The sequence below is a fragment of the Zosterops lateralis genome, assembly GCF_965231275.1.
Source record: "Zosterops lateralis genome assembly, chromosome: 3".
NCBI classification, from domain to species: Eukaryota; Metazoa; Chordata; class Aves; order Passeriformes; family Zosteropidae; genus Zosterops; species Zosterops lateralis.
This window is the reverse complement of record NC_139764.1, coordinates 39,768,155-39,795,629: the sequence shown is the minus strand read 5'-3', so window position 1 is coordinate 39,795,629 and position 27,475 is coordinate 39,768,155. Positions and strand designations below refer to the sequence as shown.

General features: G+C 35.9%; 1 protein-coding gene across 14 annotated transcripts in view; it reads right to left on the bottom strand.

Moving 5' to 3' along the window:
• AFDN (afadin, adherens junction formation factor) overlaps positions 1 to 27,475 on the bottom strand; it is a gene marked incomplete at its 5' end in the record, with an annotated part of 115,517 nt that overhangs the window by 30,647 nt on the left and 57,395 nt on the right. For 8 of the 14 annotated variants that reach the window (XM_083855967.1, XM_083855980.1, XM_083855971.1 and 5 more), the window contains 10 exons: positions 10,021 to 10,107; positions 11,549 to 11,652; positions 13,103 to 13,301; positions 14,468 to 14,611; positions 15,100 to 15,365; positions 17,425 to 17,519; positions 19,754 to 19,899; positions 20,643 to 20,663; positions 24,343 to 24,548; positions 25,408 to 25,469. In XM_083855967.1, the coding sequence (XP_083712093.1) occupies positions 10,021 to 10,107; positions 11,549 to 11,652; positions 13,103 to 13,301; positions 14,468 to 14,611; positions 15,100 to 15,365; positions 17,425 to 17,519; positions 19,754 to 19,899; positions 20,643 to 20,663; positions 24,343 to 24,548; positions 25,408 to 25,469 (1,330 nt within the window). The remainder of the gene's footprint in view (positions 1 to 10,020; positions 10,108 to 11,548; positions 11,653 to 13,102; positions 13,302 to 14,467; positions 14,612 to 15,099; positions 15,366 to 17,424; positions 17,520 to 19,753; positions 19,900 to 20,642; positions 20,664 to 24,342; positions 24,549 to 25,407; positions 25,470 to 27,475) is intronic. The other 6 variants (XM_083855976.1, XM_083855968.1, XM_083855977.1 and 3 more) reach the window with 1 other exon arrangement.

Here is a 27,475-nt window from a genome sequence, read left to right as displayed (position 1 = left end):
AAGAAATTCTGCTGGCTCCTCCCTCCCATTTGGTATTTGCCAAGACAAGCAGCTGTAAAGGCACGGTAAAAACAACAGCCTTCCAGTGAGAGCCACCATGCATCTTCATTCCCAGGTGAGCCACCCATGCTGTGAACTTCTCATGGGGACCTGCCACCTTCAGAATGATAAAGCCCACAGCCCCACCAGTATCCCAGTCTAAAGAATGAGAGGGAGTGAAGGTCCACTTGTTGACCAGGTGCTAACCTCAAGAGCTGAGCTACTCCCATCCCCACACACCATGCCCCATCCAACACAGGTGCATCACAGTAATGTGAGATTACCAATATCCTTGCAGTTTTAGGAGACCTGTAAAATGACCTGGATTTCAATAAGTATAATGAGAACTAGAACTACAAATACTATTATAAAAACCACTTTTCCAATTGTTAAAAATAACAGTAGAATGGTATTACGTAATTAAGGAGAAACTATGCATCTGCAGAGCAGATCTGCAGTACAGCACCCAACCAAACCGGTGCTGCTCCAGGCAATTAACAGGAAGGTCTTGTCATTACTTGTTCTGAAGCCTCTTTTGCCCACACCCGTTGAGCTTCATATACTTTGTTTATCACTCCAATAAAACTGGAGAAATTAACAGCTTCAATGAAGACTGGCAAAATCACACCTAACTAAAAACATATCCTTCAATAGCATTTTTTAAAAAAAAGTTAGATGTATTAAAAGCCAACTTTCATTTCCATAAAATGTCTGTCTTCCTAATGATCTTTCAGTATAGAAATGTACATTTCTGTCTTAAGTACATATACATGTAAACGGTTTCACATTTCACATAAATAGTAAAACAAAAAAGTAGTCCTGAACTGAAAGTATCTTCACTCTCCAATTACACTTTGAATCCACAGAAGTATCATAGTCACCAATTTTTTCAAGTAATTTAAGTGGCTTCAGATACCAAGACTATATGTCAAACCGTTCCAGCAGTTCACACAGATCTTTTAAAATAAGTAATTTTCAAGATTTTCTTGGATTTTTTGTATTTATGCAAATACAAAATAAGACTTTATTTTAATAATGTAGGTATCACATATATGTGTGCATTCATACACAAATATACCTTACTAAAAGTATCTTGGATGTCTCATAATACTTTACAGCTGACAGTTTTCCTAAGTCAGTTAAGCTTCCATGGTATTTTATAAAAATTAAACAGTTTAATACAGGATGAATCAACTGCAAATAAAATGTGTTTAAAGAAAATAGCATAGAAATGTAGCTCATCAAACCTGATTCCAGCCTGAAATCTTTTATCTGCCTACACCCAGAGTAGATTTGACTGATTTTTATCAAGGTTAATTCCTGATTCCAGATTCTTAAGCTTACACAGAAGATCTCTGCAAGTTGTAATAAACATCCTCCAAAGCAAGTTTATGGAACAGAATCAAGTCCCACTCTAACTGCCCTGACAAGTAATTAGTCTAGATGCAATTAAATGACCCAAGCTTGTCAGCATTTTAAAAAATAACACTTTACTAAACTATGCAGCAAATTTACAAATCCACTCTCTAGACTGTCTAGGAGGCAAAAGCAAAGGTTTTTGACCACCCAAACACTCACATCCATAAAGCTACATGTGTTCTTTAGGTTGTATCTGGGGGAGTATATATTTTATCTCCTTTAGGTACCAAACATACTAAGAGTCACTGAACTACCTGCTGTGGGCCCAGAGGCAGGAGAAAGGCCAACTTTGTAGCTACTGGCCCTGCCTGTAGCAAGGGCAAAATTTTTTTTTTTTTTTTTGGGAGGGAGGGGGGGAAATCAGTAAAACTCCACTTTGTCAGAGAAAGCAAAGGAGGCCTGTGTTGCCTCAAAACCAATGCAGACACTTCAGAAATATGTCATCATTAGAGAAAATACTTTTCAAATATAAATGAGGTGAACCAGCCTACTGTATCTAAAACTGATCTGTTAGCTGTGGCTACAGCTGCACTGAGTCATGTTGTACTCTGACTTAAAAAGAATTTTAAAACTGACCCATGCTCTACATACAACATATTTCTGCTTTCCCATCTCACATACTCCTCCATGTCGGGGGCCAAAACCCAAATGTTTCTAGAGCTAGACAAAGTACAGTCACAAGTGGGCAAAATATTTCCAATTAAACAAAACAACTACTGGAAGTTCAAACTTTGGTGATAATCAACATTATTCAGCAGGTAAAGAAATTAAGCATTTAACTGCTATGACCAATTCCACAGCAGTTTTAAACTGCACTGAGTGGGAAAAACAGATGAAAAGTGTCTTATTACTCAGAGAGAAAAAAAGGTAGATTGGCAGCAGTACATCTAACATCTGAAACATCCAACAACCTAGAAACTTTATGTCTGGTGTATCCAGATGCTCCACTTACAAGAAACCTCTAAGGGAGTCAAGAGAGAAGACTGAAGAGTTTTGGTTTTATTTTTAATGGAATAAGGGTTACGTGTTACTTTTTAATAAAACAATGTTTGCGATCAAGATTGACTTGCACAAAGCAAGCAAGTGAATACACTCTCATCTTCTAAATGTGTTTCTCACAGGACAACTCAGGATGTTCTGAAGTGGAGCTCCTAAAATGGCATTAATAAATTACTGTACTCTCCTGCATATGTAGTTGTTTGGGGATTTTAACAGTGTTCACATGAAAAGCAGGTACACTGACACAAAGAGCTCTAGCATATTCTGTGCTAAACAGAAATATATAAATTTACAACAGCATGATTTCTCTCACACTCCAAGAATGCAACTGGCCTAACATTTCATTCTAAGATTGAAATCAAGTATGCAACGGTTCCTAACTTATTTTACTTTACTCTTACTCTCACAAAATGGGAAAAGTGGTAAGTAAATGCAAAAGGTTTCTTATACAACATTTGTAAAAGACTAAGCAAATTTTGTTCATTAGTCTTTCTTAACCTCTGAAAAAACAAGTCTTCCTTATTATTATAAATGCTGCAACTTTATATGATTATTCTACAAATGCATTAAAGGCACACTTAATTTTCACAAAAGAAATTAAATACACGAGCCTGTTTGATTCCACTTCTCTTTTGTTTCAAAGGAAAAACCTTTCACTGAGCTCAAGGAAAATATATTGCTTGAGCACTATTTCACCAGACAAGGGTTAACTTTTTAATGTACATTTGCTATAAATACTCCATGGGCACTGACACACTAAGGACTACTCTAAGTTATGTACAAACCTACAAGGTGTACTGCAGGTTCCGTGATGCTTTTCCTCGGTAAGTCAATTCTGATCTTATGTTTCAGCTTATTTATGTTTTCATTTGGCTTCACAGGCAAGACATACTGGAAATTTATTTTGGGAAAAAAACCACCATCTCTACAGTTTTTCAAAAAATGGCACTTGCCTCCATAGCTAAGGACAAATTACAACTCAAAAACCCCAAAGTAATAACTTCCACATAATGCCGGCTCTGCAGTTTCAGATGGATACAACATAATCCAGGATCAGTGTGTACACTAACACATACTATTAAGCACATAATTTTCTACTCCAACTGAGAGTATGACTCACACAGTAAAAAGTCAACACAGAACTTATTAAGTTCAGAAAGTCTTTGTCATTAACAGAAAGGGGGGGGGAGTTATCTTAGCATGTATCTAAACAGAATTTTCAAAGTTATTAGAATGCCAGAATTTAATGAAATCTGGTAGAAGCATTCTAGCTACAGTGTACACGCACTAGAATTTTAGCAAGCATGCTAAGAAGTGCATAAGGTGACCATGTCTGGGTCACCTATTTGCAGTATCAATCTAAATATGTGCAAATAAATAAGACAAAACCCACCCCACTTGAGCAGAGCTGTGATCTCACAGCTACTGAGAAGAACAATCACGCTGTGACGGTGTAACTGTCAGACTTTACATAAAACATAAAAGCATTAACAAAATTTTGTACACCTACAGGGCACCAAAGTTTAAGCAAAAACCCTGCTGGAAGTTAAGAATCAACAAAAACCAGGCAAATTGCTAATACAAAGCTACTTATTTGTTCATGATGAAGACTAAACTGGGAGCCTACATACTATTTTATTTCTGTGAGACGAGAAATCTGTTCTGGAAATGAGGATTATATACTGTATTTTTCCTAAGGTCCTCCTAAGAAGCCTATTAAGGCAACACCAGTAGTTTAGACCACTGAGGTGACTTAGTACTGAACCCAAAAAAAAAAATCCAAAGCCAAATCAACCAAAAAACACCTCCACAAAACAATTTTAAATCTTATTACTGAAACATTTCAATTAATTCATGCTGAATGATGCCAGAAAATTTCATGCTGCCAAAAAATTTCCTTAAATACTTAGAAAATACAGTCACAGGAAGACTTCAAATACGGAGGTATCTGAAATCTTAAGACCTAGAACACACGTAAAAAGCTAACAAAGTAAAAAAAAAAAATCCTATCAACTGTCTATAGTTGCAAACACAGGTTAGAGAGATCCACATTTGTATATTGTTACCAGTATAATTAACTATAATTTTCAATTTTGGGAAAGTATAATTAAATGAATGTTTAAACCTGCTCTTTCTACATGGATCTCCTACAAGATATTTGTAGAAAACAACCTTCAGAAAAATTTTACATCAAAATTGATATTCCTGTAGTCTCAGACCCTCCTTAAATTTAACACTTTGAACAGACTGCTAAATATAAAATGACAAACAATGGTATACAAATTAATGCAACTTAGAATCATTTAATTTATCTTTAAGAACAAAAAAGGCTGCGAAATAATGCAAATTATTTATGGGTAAGATGTTACATATTTGTTTTTAGAACAGTAAGCCTGTTCCCTGGAGTATTTACTGCTGAACTGTCATATTCATGTTTAAAATGCTTCTATAAAAAAGAAACACCTTATCACCTCTCATACTATTTCAGTAAGCACTACTTAGTGTGACTACCTGTTAAAAAATCCTAGAATACACACTGATTTATGTGCTACTGAGGCCATAAATATGTGTTTTAAGGTCCTCGTATAAATTTTAAAGTAACTTTTACTGTTTATACTACTAAAAGATGACTGGACAAGAAGTTAAGTGTGCCATACTTTTAAGAACTAAATCACATTACACTAAGGAGTATCACCAGCATGCAAAGATTCATCAACAAAACTTGCTCTATCATTCCTGCAGAAAATGGGAATCCTTTCTTTCGTGCAGTAATAACCTAAACAGAATTTAAATGCCTCTCCTCTGCAAACACGTTGAATAAGACACCCTAACTGCAATGAATTTCCATGTTCTGGTCTTTTCAGAAGGGTCTAGACAGTATTAAAAATCTTACACTGTTTGGGACATCGATTTTAATTATTCTACTAAGATTCTATAAGAGGAAAACAGACTTTTAGAGGAACCTGGATTAAAGCCAACTAATATGACAAGTAAACAGATCACAGGTCATGCTATTCATGCTCTGGCAGAGTAAAACAGGAGTTATCACACCTGAAACTTTAAATATTAATAGTCACTTCCACAAATTCCAGAAGTACATATGAAGAACAATCTATAAAATTAGTTTTTTTCTTTCTAGATTTTAGAAAGTTAGCTACTAACATCTGACTATATTTAACTGCATGCTGTATTACATAGTTGCTACATGAACAAATAACTACTGGCAGGTTTAAACAAGCAAGAGAGCAGGAAAAAGTACAGGGATAGTAAAACTTCAGAGAAAAACAGTCCCAACAGAAACCTGAACGGACTTACCATGGATTCTGTTCTTCCAACAACAGAAAACCACATTTTGATCTCCGGGACTACAGATCCTTTGAAAGAAAAAAAACAATTCTCCACTTCTCTTCCAGCCCTCAACAGCAACCACCAGCTCTAGTCTGCTGGATTTTCCAAGATACCCATCAAGATAACTCGGAGCTCGATGCTATGACACAGTGTAGCATTTATCAACACCAGCTATAACCAATACAATATTCAGACTCTTACGTAATCAGTTATGCTGTTCTGACTTCCATTTACTTTAGAGGCTTTATTAAACTCTGAAAACTGCTAGAAAAAACAAAAAAGGAGCCCTTTTGTACTAAGGACAAAAAACTTCCAAATTAAACAGGAAGTAATGTGCTGGCCCACAGATGGCTAAGAAGTCACATGCGAAAGCCCCCAAAAAAGTGATATATTTTTAAAGTAAACTGCATGCACACACAGCTTCCAAATCATCTGGATTTCATAAAAACTTAACCACAATGTGGTTGGGAGTCTGGCAAGCTTTTAACATCAAAACATCTTTCAGGGTTAGAGCAACCAAAGTCTGCACACAATCTCAAAAAGCAACACTGTTCCCCGTTCCCTATGCCCGACCACTCCTACCAACTACATTTCCATATACCTATTACAAAAGCTATTGCTAATAAAGCTACAGAGTATTACTGTAAGAAAACATGTAATATCTACCAAAGGGCAGAACAAGAAGTTATTCTTCTGGATCACATATGAAGCTATACAGTTTAATTTTGAATAAAAATAAAAGTTGGTTTAAAGCATTCAGTTTAAGAATTGCTGTTAGGTATTTTCCCAATTTATAAAAAAACAAAACAAAACCCAAACAAGCACAACACTGTTTACACTGCTCTGGAAGCTAACAGCTGTTCCATAAGTAAACTTGTTTTCTCTGCTATGTTTGCATATAGCACGTGAACTTACTACATTTGCTCAGAGGGGCTGTTCTGCCTCAGAAAACACCAAAGTGAGGTGAATTATGTGATGCACTGAATTTCTGCTCTCTCTGGCACTCCTGGCAGGCCTTTAAAACTTCTAATTAAATAAAATACTAGTAGCTGTGTTTAGAAAGTAAAAGAAGTAATGCACTTAAACATTTTACCTATCTCTAGGTGGGAAGAGGATCCAATACAGGATTCACCAGGGACCTAACACTTTAATACACTCCTTGACTCACCTCTTCAGGTTTTGTTTTGGTTTTAATTACATTAATGTACAGATGTTTGCAATCACCTAGTATCCCAAGGTGATACTTCTATCATAAGAATAAGCAAGTGCACAGCATTTCAATGCAAGTTGCATCCCTTCTCTGCTTGTAAAACCTTTGCTTCCATCCTTGTTTTTTGATTGCAGAAGAGAAGGCGTAACAATCACTTGACAATTAGGAACATTTGGTGTAAAGGTATCATATAAAGTATGATTTCTAATTTTGTCACTAGAAACTCTTAACTAGCACAGACTTTAAGCTAATAAAACCACAAAACTAACAAAAATTCAAAGAATTATTAGATTACAAGTTTTTTAGATGTTTCCTCAGAGATAGCACAGATTTACTAGGAAAGCACACTATTTTTTGCAATGTGTAGAAGGAAGAAAAGCAGTCCGTTGGTATTTTTTTCCTTTATGATCTCCTGAGAATCTGCCCATTTTGTCCACCTCTAGAATATCATCAAGCTGCATGTCAACAAACTTCATCCAAAGCCCGTGACAAGTTTGAGAAGCCCCATAACACACAACAAGAAAGGCAGGTCAGCACTGACATGCAAAAAGGTATTCTCACAACATGTTACTGAAAGGAAGTATTTTGTCACATCACAAGAAAAGAACTGTTTTTCTAACAAAAGCTTAACAGATCTAAGGTTGTCCTTCACTGGCTGGAGCAGGACCTGTGGACCAGCTGCATTTTCTACTATTACAGCCCTTTTCAAGCACTGTAGAAAACCAATAGTTCAATAAACACAGCTGGGTCAGCTGTCAAACTGGGCTCCTGTGCAGGGCAGCAGCAGCTAGAAATTTCTCAAAGCTTTCATTTCTTCAACTTTATGAGCACTTAATAGCCAACTGTTTACTATTAGAAAGTTTAGAAAAATCTGAATCTATTCTCATACTTGCCTCTCCCTCTCGTTTCAGGTATTCCATCCAGTTACTGTTTAGAAAATATTACAAAATAGTCTATTGAATTTCTTCCTGTATTTTCAAACTTAAAAATGAGAATTTTAACTTTTATGCCGATAAAAGATATACTGTTTGAGACATTGTAGAAAAAAAATGCTAGTAAATAGCAACAATAAAAGAAGTAGAAAGAAAAAAATCCACCAACCCTTGCTAGCTTCTCAGTCACACTCACTCAATTCTCTAAGCTGTTCTGCTCTGACCAGATTCAGAAAATTAACACTTATGTACTCTTTGTATTCTTCTTTACTCTCTTTTTCTAATGAAGCCTATTACAGGAAAAACACGCTGATAATTACTCACATGAAGCAATTTTGAACCTCTTGAAAATAATCCTACTTAACTACTACAGCAACTTGTTTCAAACAATGAATACGATCATTTCTACCCAATGAACATTCTGATAACTTCATATTAAGCAGAAGTTTCTATTGTACATACACCAAAACTAAAACAACCTTTTTCTTGCTTATTTCAGACCAAAATTTAAAACATAACTGTTTTAAAACATAATTTTATATCAGAATTCCAATATGAGGGCAGCACACAGCAGTAAGATGAAATACGATTGCCTGAACAAGTGTTTCTGCAACTGTGCAGATGAAAACTGTTCCTTCCATGACTGATCATGAAATGTATTAAATAACTTGTAAAAAATTTTCAGATCAAGTTTATGCATTGACCAGTAGCACTGTTGCATACTGCTAATGGAAACTAAATGTCAGTTGTTAAATCAACCTCTAGAAGCCAGCCAGCTCCAAGGAAAAAGGAAACTTTTCTCCCTGTAATATGCTGCCTCACTCTAGATGAGAAATTAGATTTCAGAGAGTAAAGTGAAAAAAATACTTCCATGGCACATTTTGAAACATTCAACAGAAATGCAGATGGCAGTCCTAAGTCTGATACATATTTAATCCAGTGTCAAGACCAAGTATTTGCTTCTCAAATTATTAACTTACTCCACTAAAATCAGAGCAGAATACTGAGTTAGATTTTTCAGATCGTGAACTGTTTCCTCAATAATTGCTAATTGTTTAGCACTACACACCTGACACCAGGGGTTCCTTTACAGATGTCAGAAATAATTCTTAAAAGCTGATACCATGCAAGATTACCGTTTCAATAACAGTCTGTGAAATGAGTGAAGGTTGTAAAAGAAACCAAAAAAGCCAAACAGTGCTGTTTAGAAGCAATTAACTATGTGAGGTAACTTAAAAGTAAAACAATCATGTTTTCAGCTCATGCACTGAGTGCCAAGGAGTACCACAGTATCCTGAAGTTTCACATACTACACAGTGAAGACATTAGGAAAGACTTGTTCCATCTATTGTACACCACATAATTATAACACAGACTTTTGAGTATCAATTTGCATAATTTATAACAAGCCTTAAACTCAAAAGATTACGTCTGCTATTTGATTCAGTTAATAAAGCAAAACCAACCAACTAGTGGAGTCTTCCATCTGGTGGCTGGAGCTGTATGTGCATTCTATACATTACTATGTAGTGCTACTGGCTACAGCATACACCCACAATTTTGGCTATTATGCTGTAGGTCTCTACTGTAAAGAAACAAAATTGAAGCCATTCTTGCACCTCTACACTGTGCAAAAGAAAAGGTGTTGTCTTCATGGCAGAAAGTATTCAAACTTTAATGTATACATTCGACTTGTTCTGTTTATTGATCAATTAACCCACACACAGGTTCCTTGTGTTTACTTCTTTACTTTCAGCAGAAGTGCTAAATACACCTGTTTATTAATTCTATTTAATAATACTGCTAATTGTTGGCTCTCGAAAAACTGAATAAACCTGTAGCAGAGGTTTGAATTGAAATGTCCTAAAAACTACATGCACATTATGTTTCCTTTTGTATTGTCCACAACTGTGTATTTTACAGAAACATTCCCCAATCAGAATAAAAGCATGATCAACAGAATGTGCACAACCAACTTAAGGAAAATAGACTTTTTCCATTAACATTTTCCACAGTAGGCTGATAAAAACAGAAGCTTTTTTCAATAAGACTTAAACAAACTGACTTCCATACCTTGGCAGCAACAATGCTCAGTCCCATTCCATTTTGTTTTTTTAGTGTTACAGTGATAATTTCAGGTTCTTTTCTCAAAGGCTGAGCCTATCAAACAGAGAAAGGGAAAGAAGAAAAAATTCACTACCAGGCTAGGAAAGTAACTAAGCAAAATAGTTCATTACTAACAAAACTACTTTGTTAGAGCAGCAGGTCTCACATCCTAAGTAATGTATCTGGTATCTATTTTACAGGTGGAATATCTAACATTTCATTAATGGATTTAATTAATATGGATTAATATTAAATACTACAGCTGTGTTATACTACACTGCTAAAACTCTGAAGTCTGCTTGTTGTTTCTCCTTCTTTAATTCAGTAGAGAGATTACTAATGAATCACAAATCAACATGTAACAGGTCTATAAAATTGTAGTAACTTTTAACAAAAAACTGAAGTTCAGACTATTACAGGCCCCCATTACAAAAGTAAGGGTGACCTATATAGAGAGCTCAATTTTAGTGCTGCATCTAGAAGATATTATCTTTGCAGAATTATTAAGAAGCCAATTGATTTCAAAGGCAGAGTTCAAGCTTTGAAATATTGTTCCAAAAATTTCACTTCTGAATACTTTTGAATACAGCCAGAGTCCCCAAACATGTTCAGTAATTTTTTTTTAATATCTTTCAACACTGTCAGTTCCTCAACTCAAAAAGTTGTCATCACACTCTTCATTAGCTGAAGCATGTCAATTGGAGCCCATTAGCTTGTACTCATACTGAAATGTAACTGCAAGTTCCACAAGACCCATGACAAGTAAAATTACAAACCAAGGAGAGTAATTCAAAAAAATATTAGTACTTTCTGATAAAGTAAGCATTAGAAAAATGCAAGTAATTTTAAGCTGAAAATACCTATTTAAGTATTTTTATTTCTGTTAAGTTGCTCTAGAAATTATTTCATGTAAAGCCACCATCTTTCCAAAGCCAAGCTGTTCTCCAACTTTGATATTCAAAGAGACAAGCAGGAAAAGCCCACCACAAAACAAACAAATCCTTATAACAGAAAAGTAAAAATTCCTTACCTTGCACTGAAGTGAGACCCTTTTTAGTAAGTATAATGTAAAGGAAAACTAAAGATAGATTTTTTTTTTTTCAGGAAAAAGCACCAGACTAGAACTTAATACAAAATACTTGGTTGGTAACTGCCATTTTATAAATAAAAGCAGCCTACAGTTGCATTCATATGTTATTTATAGATCCATGTCCATATATATTTTTGCCTATGTTTAGAAATTTTTTCACTGTTTATTCTTAGATTGGGGGAATATGATGAAGTTTGCTTATGTGAAAATTATAATCATGCTACAGCCTAGAAAACAGTGACTTAAAAAAATCTCCAAAGAGTTCCTTAAATGCACCAACTCACCGATGAACTACATGTTTAACAATGATGCCTATTCTTCCTAATAAGGACTAAAACTGATCACATAAAGCTCAATGCCTTGCCAAGATTGCAGTCAATAATTATTCACTGAATCAATACCTACCAGCTCAGCATTCTCATGGGACAGGTGACTTTCATAATCTGCACCTTCGAAATATATTGTCCATGTGCCTGGTGACCGTGGATGAGGCGTTAGTCTACAAAAACCTAGAAGAAAAAGTAACATCAATATGGTCAAGACATTTTCTCAAGGGATTAATTAAAATAAAATAGTATTCATCTTTTTATATTCATTGATATGTCAAACTTTCTATCACAGATGCCATTATGGGCTTTGCTGCAATTTTATGCTATTACCTACAAAATCCTATAGTTCTATAGCTGTTGCTTCTGAGAAACATATGTATTTAAAAACACTGAAAATTCATAGAAAACTCCAGGGCTGCCAAATATTGTTTTTACCAACCAGATTCAGAAGAGACATAAAACACCAAATAATCTACAATACAAACTACCACAATTCTGATTAGAACAGTGCTACTGAAATCTACTTTGCAGAGGGTCTAGTTAACCAGTTTCAGCATAGATTTAGCAGAAGAGAAGCTTTGTGTGCACTCATTATGGTTTTAAATACAGCACTACAATTAACAGGTATTTAATTTGATTTGCTTTTTGTTGTTTGAAAAATTCCTAGAATTTTGAAAAAGAAGCCACAGCAGTTCAGAAATATCCAACATTTTCTCTTAAATCAGGGACATTGAGAACACACATCACATAGAAATTACTAATCACTCCATCCAAATATATGATATTCTCCTCCTCATAAAGACCATTTTTCAGCAATTCAGTTTACACTGTTTCACTCCAAAAAGTCTCTCAGCATAATCTAAGTGATACCCAAAAAGTAAAATTTTGAACATAGGCATTAAAAAAGCCTTACTTTTAATGAACATACAGTCACTTGTATGGCAACTTAATTATACATACTAATTAAAGAAATTATTCTAATAGTCTTCTTTAGTCTCAAAACTACATCCTCTGTTACTCAATGAACTTTCAAAAGTCTATTTCCTACTTTCCCTTTAAATGCAAGAATATAGGTTTTCTATAAACTAAGTTGGAAGCAATAATTGCAAAGGTTCACTGTAGCATAGAGCAAGTCTGCTTTTTCAATAGCCTCCTTTGCTACAGACTCTTATTTACCTTGACATTCCTGTTCAAGTTTTTTAGACAAGTGCTTTGAAGCAGAAAATTAAGAAATTCTAATAAAATTGAGTAGCACCAAATAAAGATCATAATGTGTTCATTTACTGCAAATGCTCAGACAGACCCCCTGCTTTTCTTTTTCAAGTTTAAGTCAATTTCATGCAACCACAAGATCTACTTGTCATCTGAAATTCTGCTGTACTACAAATGCCAGAACCCTAAAGTTCTTACACTGATGAACAGTGAAAGAACTATTTCAAGCTCACGGGTTTTTTTAAATGTTACATGGAAGTAGCTGATGAGTTAAAAAAAATTGATTTTAACTATTCAATTCACATTAATTTTAAAAATCAAGTTTTTGAGCAAAGGCAAAACAATGTTTCAACAGGCACTAGTAACTCAGCATTGTTTACTTAGAACCTTGAAACTGAAAGAAAGGGATAGAACAAACCTCTTTGACAGAGTGGATCTAAAAATTCTTGTAAACCACTTGGAACATTTCTGACAACATCACAGGAATAGCCATCTTCTGGTAAAAGAAAAGGTAGCTGTAAGTCAGGATCCTCTTCCAGCTGGACTTCTCTGCCATCGCTGCGAGCAAGTTCATCAGCCGTATTTTCTGCAACAGTTACTACATTCTCTATCAACTCCTGGACAGAAGGCAGAAAGACATTGTTACTGAAAAAGGCCAATTTCATTACCTTAGAAAACCTTACATTAAGAAGATGCTAAGATAGCAAGAAAGTCAATTTGAAAAACAGATTACCAGATATAATTTTTTTTTGGCTCTGCTATGTACAGTCAGTACACTGCATTGCTTTATTTTATGAAATCCCGTAGATAATTGTATTAGCAAATGTGACAGAAGCTCTTATTTTTACTTCAATACTTTCCAAACTTGCAGTGCATGTTTTAATAATAACAATAAATTAAAAATAAATGGAGGAACTGTGGATTAGTATTATTATACAATACTACCTACGTGTGAACAGGTAATATAGGTTATGTTCTTCAGCAAAAGACTTTTTAGTTTGGTAGCCAATACATAAAAAAACCTCCAAGCTACAAGTCCTTCCTCCCATTCCCCAAACACCTTTTGAGCTGTTGTATCAGTGCTTCTGACTTAATAAAAGATGGATTGTATAGACAATGCATTGAGCTATATAAAAATTAGACTGCCTCTGCCTTTTTTTTTTTACCTTTTTTTTTTTTTTAAATATCATTCAACTATCAAAGTTTACCTGAAGAGTGTTTTTTACAGTTCTGCAAGGAACACAGCTGTCTTTTCAATTTTGCCATGGATAAAACTTAGAATAGTCAGCCGTCATAAATATCAAGATAAAACCACAGTCCCAAAAGCAACATTATACATATATATACATACAAATTCCAGGTATTAATATGTTAATCAAAGGATAATCTGTCCACTGCTTGTATGAAGGGATTCAAGATCCCTGGATATTTACATCCTACATGTCAAAAAGTGTAGTGTTTCTGAAGCTTTCCTTTGATTACAAATTATCAAATTTTATTCCTTCTGGTTACACACAGAACCAGATTTTAGGGGCACTGTGTTCTCTCTTCTAGCACCTTTCTGTATTTCATGCCAAACAGTGTAAGATGCAGTGACGCCTCTCTGAATATGTGCAAAATGGAATGGTACCTTCCTTTCCAACTCGGTGTAAGAGATTCTTGTAAAACCCTGCTTGAGTCAGTGAAGTACACCCACCAGAGAAAGATAAGATAGCTATTCACAGCCAGTGTTTTTTATGTCAGGTATGTTAAAACTGCTCAATGAGTGATAGAAGAGACTTACTGTTGGGATGAGTGGTTCATCTGGAGCACAGTGATAATTCTGCAACAAAGCTTGTAGCTGCAGAGAATTCAGCTTAAAGCAAGTACTGTTAATATTTGGAACATCTGCATGTGAGTATTTGTCCATGGTAAGCAATGTTGTTGCCTAGAGGGGAGAAAGAAGTCCCAGATGACAAATTCAAACCAGAATAAAACCTTAAGCCTTGTGTCTAAATGTTCTTTAGATAAGAGAGAGGAAAACAGAAAGCAAGAAGACAGATTTGTAAAAGAAGCAACATAAATACCCCCCAAACAAACACTAAATACATCTCCTGTACCAAAAGATTGATTAATACTAAATCTGTCATAAATTAAGCCTATCAATTTTTCAGCTACTCTTCCTGTGTCTGTTCCATATAGTTACAGGCTCAATCTTACAAATGGAAATTTAACAGCTGTGTTCACTATTAACTTCACTTGTAACTTAAACATTAACATTATTGAAAACATGTTTTGTGTCTTTACCTCAGCATTCCAGGACTGATTCACACAAGCTATACTTGTCCATATGCTATTTTCCACGAACAGAGCATAGGCAAATATTCTCTTTGAATATATAAATATGTGAGAAGTGTTAATCACAAGTACACTCACCTGTACTATTCTGCTCAGGTGGCAATCAGCAGCCAATTCTAAGCCTTGTTTTTCTGCCCAGGCTTCAATGTGACCGAGCTGCTGGCGAACAATAGCTCCCCAGTAATGTGAACATAACCCTGAATCTGGGGCTGTAACTAATCTGTTAAAAAGCCACATGTTGATGAAATGAAACAGCTGGGAGAAGAGCTGTATGGTGAGAGCAGCATTCACTCTGCATCGCCGCAACAGGGACATGGCTCCAGTCAAGGTATGCAGCACATCATCTACAGAGATAAAACAAAAAGTCACTCATGCTCACAAACTGCAGGGTACACCTGGTTTAAGAAATAACACAAAGACATTAAAGTGAGGGTGGAGAATGCTAGGTGGAACCAACATGTATTTAAGTTACACAGAACGTATTTCAGAAATACATTTACTGCTCCATGATTTTAAAGATAGAGCAACATTAAAACGCTAGGTGAAACATAACCCCCAAAATGAAAATAAATTCTTGGGGAAAATATTTATCATACAAGTAAATAACTGGCTATACCTGACGTTTAAATCACATCCTCACTTTAGTAAACTTATTTTTCTATTAGTTTTTCTAACAAATTGCAACCTCCATATTCTACTGTTTCAAATGCATATTCTACTTATTCCATAGCTTTTTCTAACTATCAAATTCTACTCAGAAATTTCAGCAGAAGTTATTTGCATTGTATGATGCACTTAAACTATAGACTGCACCTTCTGTTTACATATCAAATGTTTAAAACATTATTCAAAGTCCCATTTTCCAATTACTCCATTGCAGTGTTACCTAACAAGCAACAGGGACTTCTATTAGCATCACCAAGAGCAAACCATCACATAAGCTTCCTAGTGGAAGCAACACATTTATCTCCAGGTCTTCTTTAAAGCAATACTTTTAATCAGAAATCTCTTTTGAAGAGACCATTAGTTTTTTTAGAATTGAAACTTAGGATTTGTGTCTGAAAAAAATATCTGTAGATTATAAGAAATCTATAAGGCAGCTCAAAAATAACCGAAATAAGAATAGCATATACTTTTATTCCAGTATCAGTTTGCTACATTTTCTGGGTTTGTGTCACAGTACAGGGCACTACAAACATAGCAGTGCATCTTCAGTCTTCCTTGAAAGCACAATGCATGAGAAAAAGCAAGAACAGACAGCTTAATTCATAAAGTACCAGAAAGTACCTATGAAATTTGTATAAATACTCTTCATAGTTCAACAGAGTGCTCTATTTAATTGCTCTGCAGATCACTTTTTCTTCAATTATTGAGGCATTAGAAGTCTGAGCACAGTCACTGAACCAGGATTACAGACACAGGGTGATAGCACACATTGAGCAGGGTGCTCTGGTGGACAAGAAAAGCCCAGAAAGGTTCATTGCTGTGAAGCAAGCATCATGTTTCATGTATCATGGCAGGGAACCCTGGCAGGAATCTACACTGCCAGTCAGCCTGAAGCTGGGAGCTTCTTCATCAGATTGTCCCACGACATCTCTACAGTGAAACTGCCAAGGTGAGGACTGGATAACTGAGGGCAACACATGGAGAGGATTTGTTGGACAACAGGACTCAGTGGATTTGCAGATACAGTATCCAGTTTACAAGCACAGATTAGTGATTCCCTTGTCTTCTGAGGAGAGATTATTTAATTAATGACTATAATTAATGATCTGAGGAATTTGATGGAGCACATTCACAAGTGCAAGTTTACAAGTTATACCAAGAGGGGGCAAAATACTGATACACTAAAGAGCAGCAGTATTTTTCAGAAGGGCCTCCTCAGTAGGCTGGAGAAATGGGCTGACAGGGACTTCATGAAGGTCAAAGGCAACTGCCAAGTCCTGCATGTGGGACAGAGTAAGTCTGTGCAACAGCACAGTACAGGTGCCACCTGGACAGAAAGCAACCCTGATGAAAATTATGGAGAGATCCTAGAAACCATCAAGTTGAATGTGATTGAACAGTGTGTCGTTGCTTGAAAGGTATCCAGTTGCACACTAAGCTGCTTAGTCAGCAGCAGTGCAGCTAGCAGGAGGGAGAGAAGGAAGCAATCCTCCCTATGCATTCAGCATTGTGAGCCTGCATCTGGAGCACAGCATCCAGTTTCAGAGTCCCTGCCACAAGGATACAGATTTAAGTGACCCAAATTCAGCAGGGAGCTAAAACATCCATACAAGATTGATCCAAATAATTCTCAGGGGTTAAGGTAACTTGTAAATGTAGTAGCACTAGTAATACATAGATTTTTTTCTTAATAATTAATGGTACAGTCTGGAAGACACTAAGATCAAGTAGTCTAACCTATTTTAGGCCTCTGAGGATTATTTTCTTCTGGATCATCAAGGAATGCTGGCATGTAGTTATTAAGCTCTGACTGCAGACAATGAACCAGGTACCTGGAAGGGAATGGAAAAAAATGAATTTTAAATCCTCCACGTGTTCATTACAAATGGTTCTAAAGAAAAAAGTTCTTCAAATTACAAGATTCCTGAAATTTTTATGTTACGAAAATGATTATAGGAAACCAAATAATGTTTTTTAAAAGGCCTGAGAGACCAATTTTCCCATAAATTTCCTAAAAACAAAGAAGAAAGAATTAGGTTGTTTGGGAACAAGCACAAACATTTACATGCAATATTGCTACCACACTGGTAAGAGACAGTCATATGCTACACACAGAGGTGCTGTCAGGCCAATCTTGGGTTCCACAAATTTGCAAGAATATTTTTTCCCCAAACAGATATAGACTTTCTTTTTGTCTTGAAATCTAGCAAGAGTAGTACTTAAAAAAAAATCATGATGTGACCGAACACACCAAATCTTGAAATGGTCCTAGGGCTTTCTGTGAGAAATTTTTTGGTTCTTTTATTTCTCTTACCTTTAACTACCCTGAAATGAAAATCTATTTTAGTATCCCTTCTCTTCAAATAATTAAACATTCTCTTTAACTCTGTTTTTGCCAATTCATTTTTATATTTTCTGTTAAGAACTGAAACTAAAAACGAATCAGACTGTAAACACACATATACAAGAAAATATTTCATGGCTTTCTAAAACTCCCCCCTTCATTTCACTGGAAACATTTTTCATGAAACACTTGGAATTGCTAGAAATTAAACCCATGGTAATTTCAACAAGTCCTGGAGTATGCCAGTTACCATCAACTGACATTTTCACAGTAGACTTCTTTCTGTTCATGCTTCAATTGTGTTTTTTTATTTGTCTTCTAAGTATATATTCCAGAGGTCTCCAGAAGTTTAATACATGCATTTGGAACCTGCCATGTTACACTATACTTAGGGAAAATTCACACAGGTAAAATTCTAGAATAATTTTGCATCCAGACTGCTCATAATGTAGAGAGAGAAATACAGCACCATGCCTTCCTAGGCATAGCAATATTCTACCTTTGATGATACCTGGCCAATTAAAGAAGCAGGAAGTTACTTTAAGACACTGATTCAAGACACTGAGCTGTGGCAAAAGGCACAGCTTCATTAACAGCTAGTGATTTAGAGATGCAATAAAAATTGAAAGACTTTGTCAAAATAGCTACTTTGCTATACCCTACTTGCTAAAAATTTACCAGCAGAAAAAAAAAGTATCTGTGGGAATCCATACAAAGGGGTGTGTGCCCCCCTGAAACCTTCTGAAAGTTCAGGAAGCGATGACAAGGTTTCACAAACTATACATATTGCTCTCCTGAGAAACACAGCCCCTCAAAGCTAAACCATGGTTAGGTCTCCCAGTCCTGTCCCAGTATAAAAAGAACACACAATACAGTATTTCATATTACAGAAAAATGAAAATACTATATTTAAAATAGTCATCCTACAAGTGGGAGTAGGCTGGGTCTAAGTCACCCAAGGTATACAGGGACTTCTCTAAATATTAGTTTAGTTTCCTATTTGCAAATTTTCTAAGAAATACTTGTTCAGTAGTGGCTTGGGGAGAAGAAAAAAATCTGAATATGAACAAATATTAAGCCTTTCTTTTTGATTAATGCTGTGCTCAGCCAATATTGTTATCTTTATTCAAAGACACTTTCCTCTAAGGGTTTCTCTTCCCATTTGGATATTTCATTCAATTTTTCCTTTAATCGGTATTGTAATTGCCTGAGCTGACAAGTATAGCTTGATTTTTACTCCAGGCCAAAAACTGTCCTTCCTTTTTTAAGAAAAACTTGCACAAAAAAACCACTCTGTAAATTGCTATTTATGAGAATTATGAAAGTAGATTATATTTGAAAGCCCTTAAAGAGCACAAGATTCATTACTTTGAAGACCCAGGAATTTACATGCTAACAACAAAACTAACCTTTCCTCACAATTTCGCATTTAAGAGAAAGCAATCAACTAAATTTCCCTAAAATTTTCATTGGCAACCTCAACTATCAAAAGATCATCTAACAGATGAAACTCGTGTACAACTCAGTGATCCATATTCACAAAACAGGGCATCTGTCTAAAAAACTAAATCTGGGCCATTCTTTAAAGTTTTCCTCTCAGATATTTAACAATACACAAAGAACATTATTGCAATATCTGAAATTTGGCAGAAATGTGAAGCTGTTCTATAAATCATAGAAACAGAGAAAATGGTAACTGAAACAGAAGTTTGATAGCCTTACTTGAATGCCATTTGAACCAAGTGTGCCAAAACATCTTGTGCATCCACAGTAATTCGGCTAAGATCTCTGTCTTGCTTTATGAAATTGAGTAGTTCAGATGCATTTGCCATCCAAAAGGCAAGGGCACCAGCAATATTCTTCTGTTTCTGTAAGTGGAAAGAAGCAAGAAATAATACAGGGAAATAATTTTCTGATAAAGCATGGCAGCTTAAAAATGCTCCAAAAGATAGACCAGTACCTCTTCCCATTTCACCAAACATCTCTCAGATACCAGATATTTGCAAAATGTTTGTACGTAATGCCGCAATTGCCGTAACTACCAAGTTCAATTTTAACATGTTCACTGAACACATGAAATGCTAACGAATTGCCAATAGCCACATCAATGAAAGCCACAGTGTAAGTATCTCATTACACAGTGCTAAGAGCTTAGCAGATGCAGTATCTGGTAATCTGTGCACTTTTAAGCGCGTATTTCACTACTGCCCACTGCCACGCTGATACTGCGCTCACTGGCTTTGATACCACGTGATTCAGTATCAAGTACTGATCTATCTCACCATCTCCCGACCACAAATGCCAGGCCAGGCAACCTCAGATGAAATCCAAAGAATAGGAACCACAGACAACAAAAAAAGAAAATAAAGGGAAGAAAAAGAACTTTGGTCATTTCATATCCACATTGAAGTGCGTTAAGCAGAAATTATGGAATGCCGTAAAAGTTGCAAAGTCAAAAAAGGATTTTAGTACTGCATGTTCCAGTTGCTGAATGAGTGTTATGAACTGTTCAAGTCCAGCTGTTTGAGTATTGTATTTTGATATGGAAGCAGCATGAGAAACTGAGCTAAGCCAACATAGCTAGGATCAGTTCCCAGCAAATATATCCTACCTGATCAACCTGGTCTACCTCCTGGAGAAAAACGGACGAAGGAAATCAAACAGAATAGAAGAAAGAAACTTGTGAACAATCATGAAAGCTTTAGAAATCAAACACTAAATATGAAGGTACAACACATGTTCACAGTTATACACAGATGCATTAATCAGTAGCTACAATGGAACTGAGCTCCTTCTAAAAATTCATTATTTTAATAGGACCAGTAGCACAACAGCTATGAACTGAAGTGCCTACATGTCATGATTAATTCAAGGAATTAATGCCTTAGTCTAGTTGTCATCCCAGACTGGTTATTCCATGCTCAGTGTGCCAGAGAAACTTTGCAGAAATTTTTGCAGACAATGGGGTAACTAGCCATCCAAACAACAGATCCTGGGAGCCATTTGCCCACACTGCTGCAATAGAGACAATAAACAAACACACACAAAGAGGGAACAGAAACACCATTAAAAAAAAAAAAAAAAAAAAAAAAAAAAAAGCAACAACCAAACAACAACATTCGAAAGCAAACAAAATACACAGAACACCTAGGACAGATTTAATACATGACTTTTCAATTTCAGAACAAAAAGATTGTTTGAAACAACAGAAGAGTCAAATTAAATACCACACTAAGTTTCCTAATGTTGGTAAATATAAAGCTACACTGAGTTAAAAGAAAAAAAAGAACCCACCAGATGTTTGCCTGATTATTTAGAACTGAGCTCTTAATTATTTTTTGCTCTCTGTTCAGATCACTCTCCCTCACCTGCAATACAGTGAGCTTAGATACAAATATTTGAGGTGTTACTATTTTAATTTTAGTTAGAGCTCAAAACGCCAAATTGCTGCTTTTTTTCTTCCTCCTCCTTTCCAACCAAAGCACTCTTAACTGTCTGAAGATGTGTTGGCACAGAACAAAAGGAAATGCTCCTTCTACAAACAAATGTTTAAATTTAAAGAGGATGGAAAATGTCACAGAATGATTTGGAAAAAACAAAAAAGGGTATAAAAAAAAAAGGATTGTTAATATGAACTAAATTTCTAATCCTGCTTTTTTAATGAAAGCACTGAGCCTTTTCATAGATCTCTCCTATTTTGTACCTATCTCCTACAAAGTCATCTATAATATTTGGATACAAATATTACATATCAAGTCAGAGATTTAATTTGTTAGCAAATACTTCTTGAGTAACTTCACAAAGACACTTGATAGCTTTCTGATCTAGGCAAGCAAAATCAAGATGCCAGCCATTAATTTACTCCCACAATACAGCACAGGAGTTTGTGCGCCTTCTCACTATTGTTCTGGGTGCCTCTCTTCCCTTGCCTCTCATTAGTTTTCTCTGTCTCTCACACCATCAGATCCCCTTCAGTGCAGGAATGCTTTACACTTGACACACACAAAAAAACCTATTGTGAAAAAACCCACTACCTCGTAATTTGACTGTGGCAGCCATAAATACAACCATTTATGTTACACCTTAGAAGAAATAATTTGACTTAGCTTAGCTTGTACTGTTTCTACTCCACTAAGACAGCTCCAAGCTAAAGATATTTTACTGGTCATTAGAAACAATATATTTCTTTGCCTTCAGGCTATTAATCTTGAAATTCACTCAAGTTTTACCCTTTTCTCCCTGGTGTATTTTCCTCCCTTTCCTCTGGCTCCTTCACCATGACATTTGAATGAACCTCCTCCCCATTTTTATGCAACCTCTGAATCCTTTCAGTTTATTTCTTGCAACTAGGCAACATCTTTCACAACCCACAAATACTGCTTCCTTGCTGGTGTGTTCCTTATGATTTAGTTTGGAGATCAGATTGCAGCTGAAGTTACAAGGCTGCAGAAACAGCCTTTCACAAAGGACAGCTGGGTTTAACAGTTTTGTAATAGCATTAGCAGGATTATAGAAAATACATTTGCTTACAACCACAAGGCTGCATGTGACTTGGGAAGCCCTTCTCAGTGCAATAAATGAACATTTTCACAGGATAATCTACTTTCTAGCTTTGATTTGTTTTCAAATCAAACTGATGTTTGAGTCAACCCCACTATAGTATCTTCTAGCAGCCACCTCAGTAAGAACAGTAAGAACACAACAGTAAGAACAGAACATCTCACTTCTGCTTTCCCACTGTGCCCACTTCTATCAGTACAAGTGTTTTTAGGTTCATTATAACTAGTATACATTAGTTATGAATGACTTTCTTTGACTCAGACCTGTAACTTCCAGTTTATATTTGAAGACTACCCTTTTCTGTTTACTTTCCATTCTAGCTGCTGAATTGCTTATGTGCAGGCTCTTGCCAGTTCATGTTCTCTCTGACACCCACAGTCTCCTCTCTTCCACAGCCAGATTTAAATTTTTTTTTTTAATTAAAGAGCCTGAATATTAATTGTTGATAACATTTCAATTTTATCAAATATCCATTGACTGTGACTTCAATATTCAAGGCAACCTACTAGTTCTTCACTTCAGAAGCAAACTGCTGTTAAGTATCTGATCAGCTTTGGAACGTACACAGAAGGCATATCTTACTTTCTTATTGCAAAGTGTCCTCAAAAACAGCATTTCCTCCCCATCTTTCTTGTGAAAGGTGGCAGCCTGTTGCATAACATTACACAGGTGTCTAGAGCTAAGAGTCCACTGCTGAAAACTCCCCTAAATCTTTCCAAAACCTGAACAGATGCTGAACAATTTTCGTTTGCTATGAGTTTCATGCCACCCATGCCAACTCCATGTTGTTTACTTTCTTACTCTCCCTTAATCAAGCTGTTGTGCAACACTTGCATTTTAAATTCTCTAAGGCAGGAGTGACACATTTGTCATGCCTGTACAGCACTTAGTGCAGCAGGATCCTTGCTGCTACTCTGGCAGCACTATTTGCAGCAAACACACCTGTTTAAATAAATATAGAAACAGATTTCAATTTTTCTTCCGAGAAAAACCTACAGACAAAGAAGTTTAATAAAATAATTTCTGAGGATAGATGAAATTGTATTCCTTTTTGAGAAAATGACCAGTCTGTTTCATCAAGGCAAAGTATACAATGCAAGGTTTTGTGTAATATCACAGACAACCCAGTGGATTTTAGCCTGCATTTCTACACAACAGAATTACCCCTGCGATGTGCAAGAAGTCTTGCACATATAGTAGCAAGAGTGTTAGACTACATTTAAAGTGTTGGAACATTTGAGAACTTGTATTTCTCTTTACAAAGCAGTTGTGACAGCTTGGTTCAAGATGTCCAACCATTTCCGTGGTTACAAAAGTTGCAAAAGTAACAGGGTCAACATTTAAAAGTTATGATTCTTTTTAATATGTTCAAGTGTCAATCAGTGCAAACAAATGCTACCTATATAGCATTCTTTAATAAGCCCATCCAACTTGTTTGACAAGGGTTCACAGAAAGAAATGTTTGCAAAGATCTTACCTTCTAGAAAAGAGTCATCTCTTGTCAGAGAACATCATCTTCAAAGCAACAGCCACGCCCTAACTTCCCACATTGCTCAGGAGAGAGTTTCTTACCACTGACATTATTCACTGACATGAAAGCACTGACTGCCCTTCATAAGGGCAGTCTGTGCAGGTATTACTGTTTAATCAACTACTGTTCAGGGTCAGACTAAGAAAAAGGCTAAGAAGTTTGCTAGATTATCAACAAAATGTAGGTAATTCCCTTGACATATTTTGGCAGAGCAACTCACCTGTATCACTCCTTCCATCATGTTCACCATCTTGTTGACTATTGCAATGACTTTGTGAGTACGCTCAGCAGGAGTGATGTCAGGTCTGTATTGGTTGGACAATACATACCGACATGTCATGTACAAAACGTATGTTGGTGACAGCTTAAAATGAACTGTCGAGCTATTTGTGTAATTTATAATGGCAGATAAGAAGGCATCTTCAGCTGTAGACAAAGAGGAAAAACAATGTGTCATAAATCCAAAGACAAAAAGAAAATGAAAGAAAATTATTTCATACCTTGAGGTATGAAGGATTTTCTTTGGGAGAAGGAGAGGAAGGGGGAGCAACTTACAGGAATTTGAACTCTAAGTTGTCTATTACGTCCTATGATTACTTAGACATACTAACAAAACACTTCTATATAAAGCCAGAAAATCTGATCATGGGCAAACATTTCAGTACTATTTCCTATCTACTGAAAGTCTGCATCTTCAAGGGAATGGGAAAATGCAAGATTCCTCTTTCACATTTTACCCCAACAAAGCTCTCATACTAATAAAAATCAGTCTTTGCTTGCTCACAAATTTAGTTTCAAATATCTGAAATATGGACAATCTCTAGTATGTTATTTTTCTACCAGACCTGAGCCCTTAAAAACCTGGGGACAAAAATTAAACTTTAAATGACAAGGTCAACCTAATTGGATTTTATAGAAAATGGATTTTGTCCAAGATGCAAGCTATTACACAAGGCATACAGAACTATATAGAAGACAATGAATCCAAAGTACTGTTGGGGAGATGGGATTAAATTTTTTTTTCACATTTAATTTGAATACCTGAAAATAAGGCGTTGAAATGCAAGCAGAATTAAGATATACAGGAACATGCCTCAATATAAAGTATCTGTTCACCCTCCCAACACAACAAGTTATACTACTAGACTGCTTGTATACATCTGTACAGCCATAGTTTCTTTCAACCTTTAACTTAAATTACCCTTAAGTTTTCAAACTGGCTGAAATATTACAGTATAGAAGAATGCATTAACAGGTTAGTATTGTAACTTCACAATTTACTCACAGCTTTCCCTGAATTCAATACTGGCAGGCAGTATCAGTTCTGGTCCATGGGTATCCTGAGATCTAAAGAAAGATGAGAAAAATTGAAACACATAATCCACATGGGTGATATTAATTATTGTAAGATTACATATTTCTCCAAATACACTTGTTCCAAATATTGACAAAACAACCTTCCACAGCATGACCCTTTTTTACCTTTCCTCCAGAATCATTCAAGCTATATTTGCCAGCAACACAACAGATAGAAATACAGACTTGAACTGAGGAGTCTGTGACACTAATGAACGCCCCCTTGTGTGCTGCACAGCAGACTGATAGGATCGGTTTGCCATCTGCCATTGACACGATTCAAATAACAAATTATTCATGGACACATGAAAGAAATTTAATGAAGCTTTGCCTGAAACATCAGCTTGGTTACAACAAACGTACTTTGCTGCCTTTCATGCTCTCAAAATTTATGAAGACTTAGTCAACCTATTTGTCCTTTTTTCTGGTAAAGAGGGAAAGGAGGTCAAACTCAGTCCCTACCCCCACCCAGCTACTGCTACACTACATTAAGACACAGCAATCAGAATTGTACTCCCTGAAACTGACTGCAGAGCTATTTGTTACCAGAACCCAGCAGAGAAATCACTCAGTAGAAAACTGAACAGAGATTAGACTTTTCTGGTGCCTGCAGAAGGTTAAATATGTATTTCACAGAATCACAGAATATCCTGAGTATGACAGGACCCAATCAGAATCATTGAATCCAACTCCTGGCCCTGCACACGACACCCCAAGAGTCACAGCATGTGTGTTGGGAGCACTGTTCAAACGCTTCTTGAACTCTGTCAGGCTGGTGCTGTGACCACTTCCCTGGGAAGCTGTTCCAGTGCTCAATCACTCTCTGGGTGAAAAACCTTTTCCTAATTTCCATCCTATCGTTATTGCCCTAAGCAAAGGCATCACCTGAGCTGCTCTCTGCAGTTGGGCACCTATTTTTAGGAAATGAGTAAAAGCATAACATCTTCTGCATGCAATAACCATTTTAACCACATGTAACACAAGAGGCAGCTTTCCCTAACAACTTTGATAAAGAAAGGAATGTAATATAATTATATTAACCTCATTGTCCTGCAGATTATTAGTTATGCCACAAGGCAGAGATACAACACTAAAAGCCTTTATTCAGTTATCTCCTGTAGTAAAAATCCACAATATAATTTTGATGGCTGATGTCGAAAGATCTAAAACTAAATTTTAGCATATTGAATCTAAAAATCTGGGGAACCTTTTGGTTTTGGTGGGGGTTGGTTTGGTTGCTTGCTTTTTTACAAACTTGCAAAACCTTAAACCAGCAGAGAACTCAGGTTATGCCACCTAGACAATGACTTCTTATAACAAGTGCTCAGCAACTCCAATTTCTGGGGAGCTCAAAGTTAAGGAATAGCAGGCACAGCACAGCAGTAGGTGCACAAATTTCTGGCATTTCAGTGACATTTCAAACATGTCAGCATGCTGTCTTTATGAAAAGCATGCAGTTGGTGTGTAAAATGTAGTATTTTGTGTTCTTTTATTGCTATAAATTTTAAATTAACTAATTTGTCACTACCTCCACATTGTCAAAAGTGCACCATCTTTTCACTGAGATCTTAATTACTTCCATATAAAAGTTACTTTTACACAGCATTATAAAACGGAACAAGAGTGACAACTCCAAAGAAATTTTTTATCTTTCATTATAGGAATGGTAATAAGAGATAGAAATATTTTAACAAACTGGCTAGTAAACTAGTGACAGATTTCAGCTGATGATTTATTTTATTTTATTTTCCTTACAACAAAATGATATTGATCAGTTTCAGCACAAAGAGAGGAACTGGATTCCCAGCCAATGAGAGGATGTGTCATGAATGATGAGACCTGATATTAATGCAAGATTGCTTACAGACTTCTGGAAGTTGGCCATAAGAGGCAAATTAATACAAAGTATTCTTTTAAAATTGTTAATTTTATCTTTAAATTAGTTGTCTAGGAACTGATGTAGTAATCAGTGATTACAGTGAATGTATCTGAGAAAG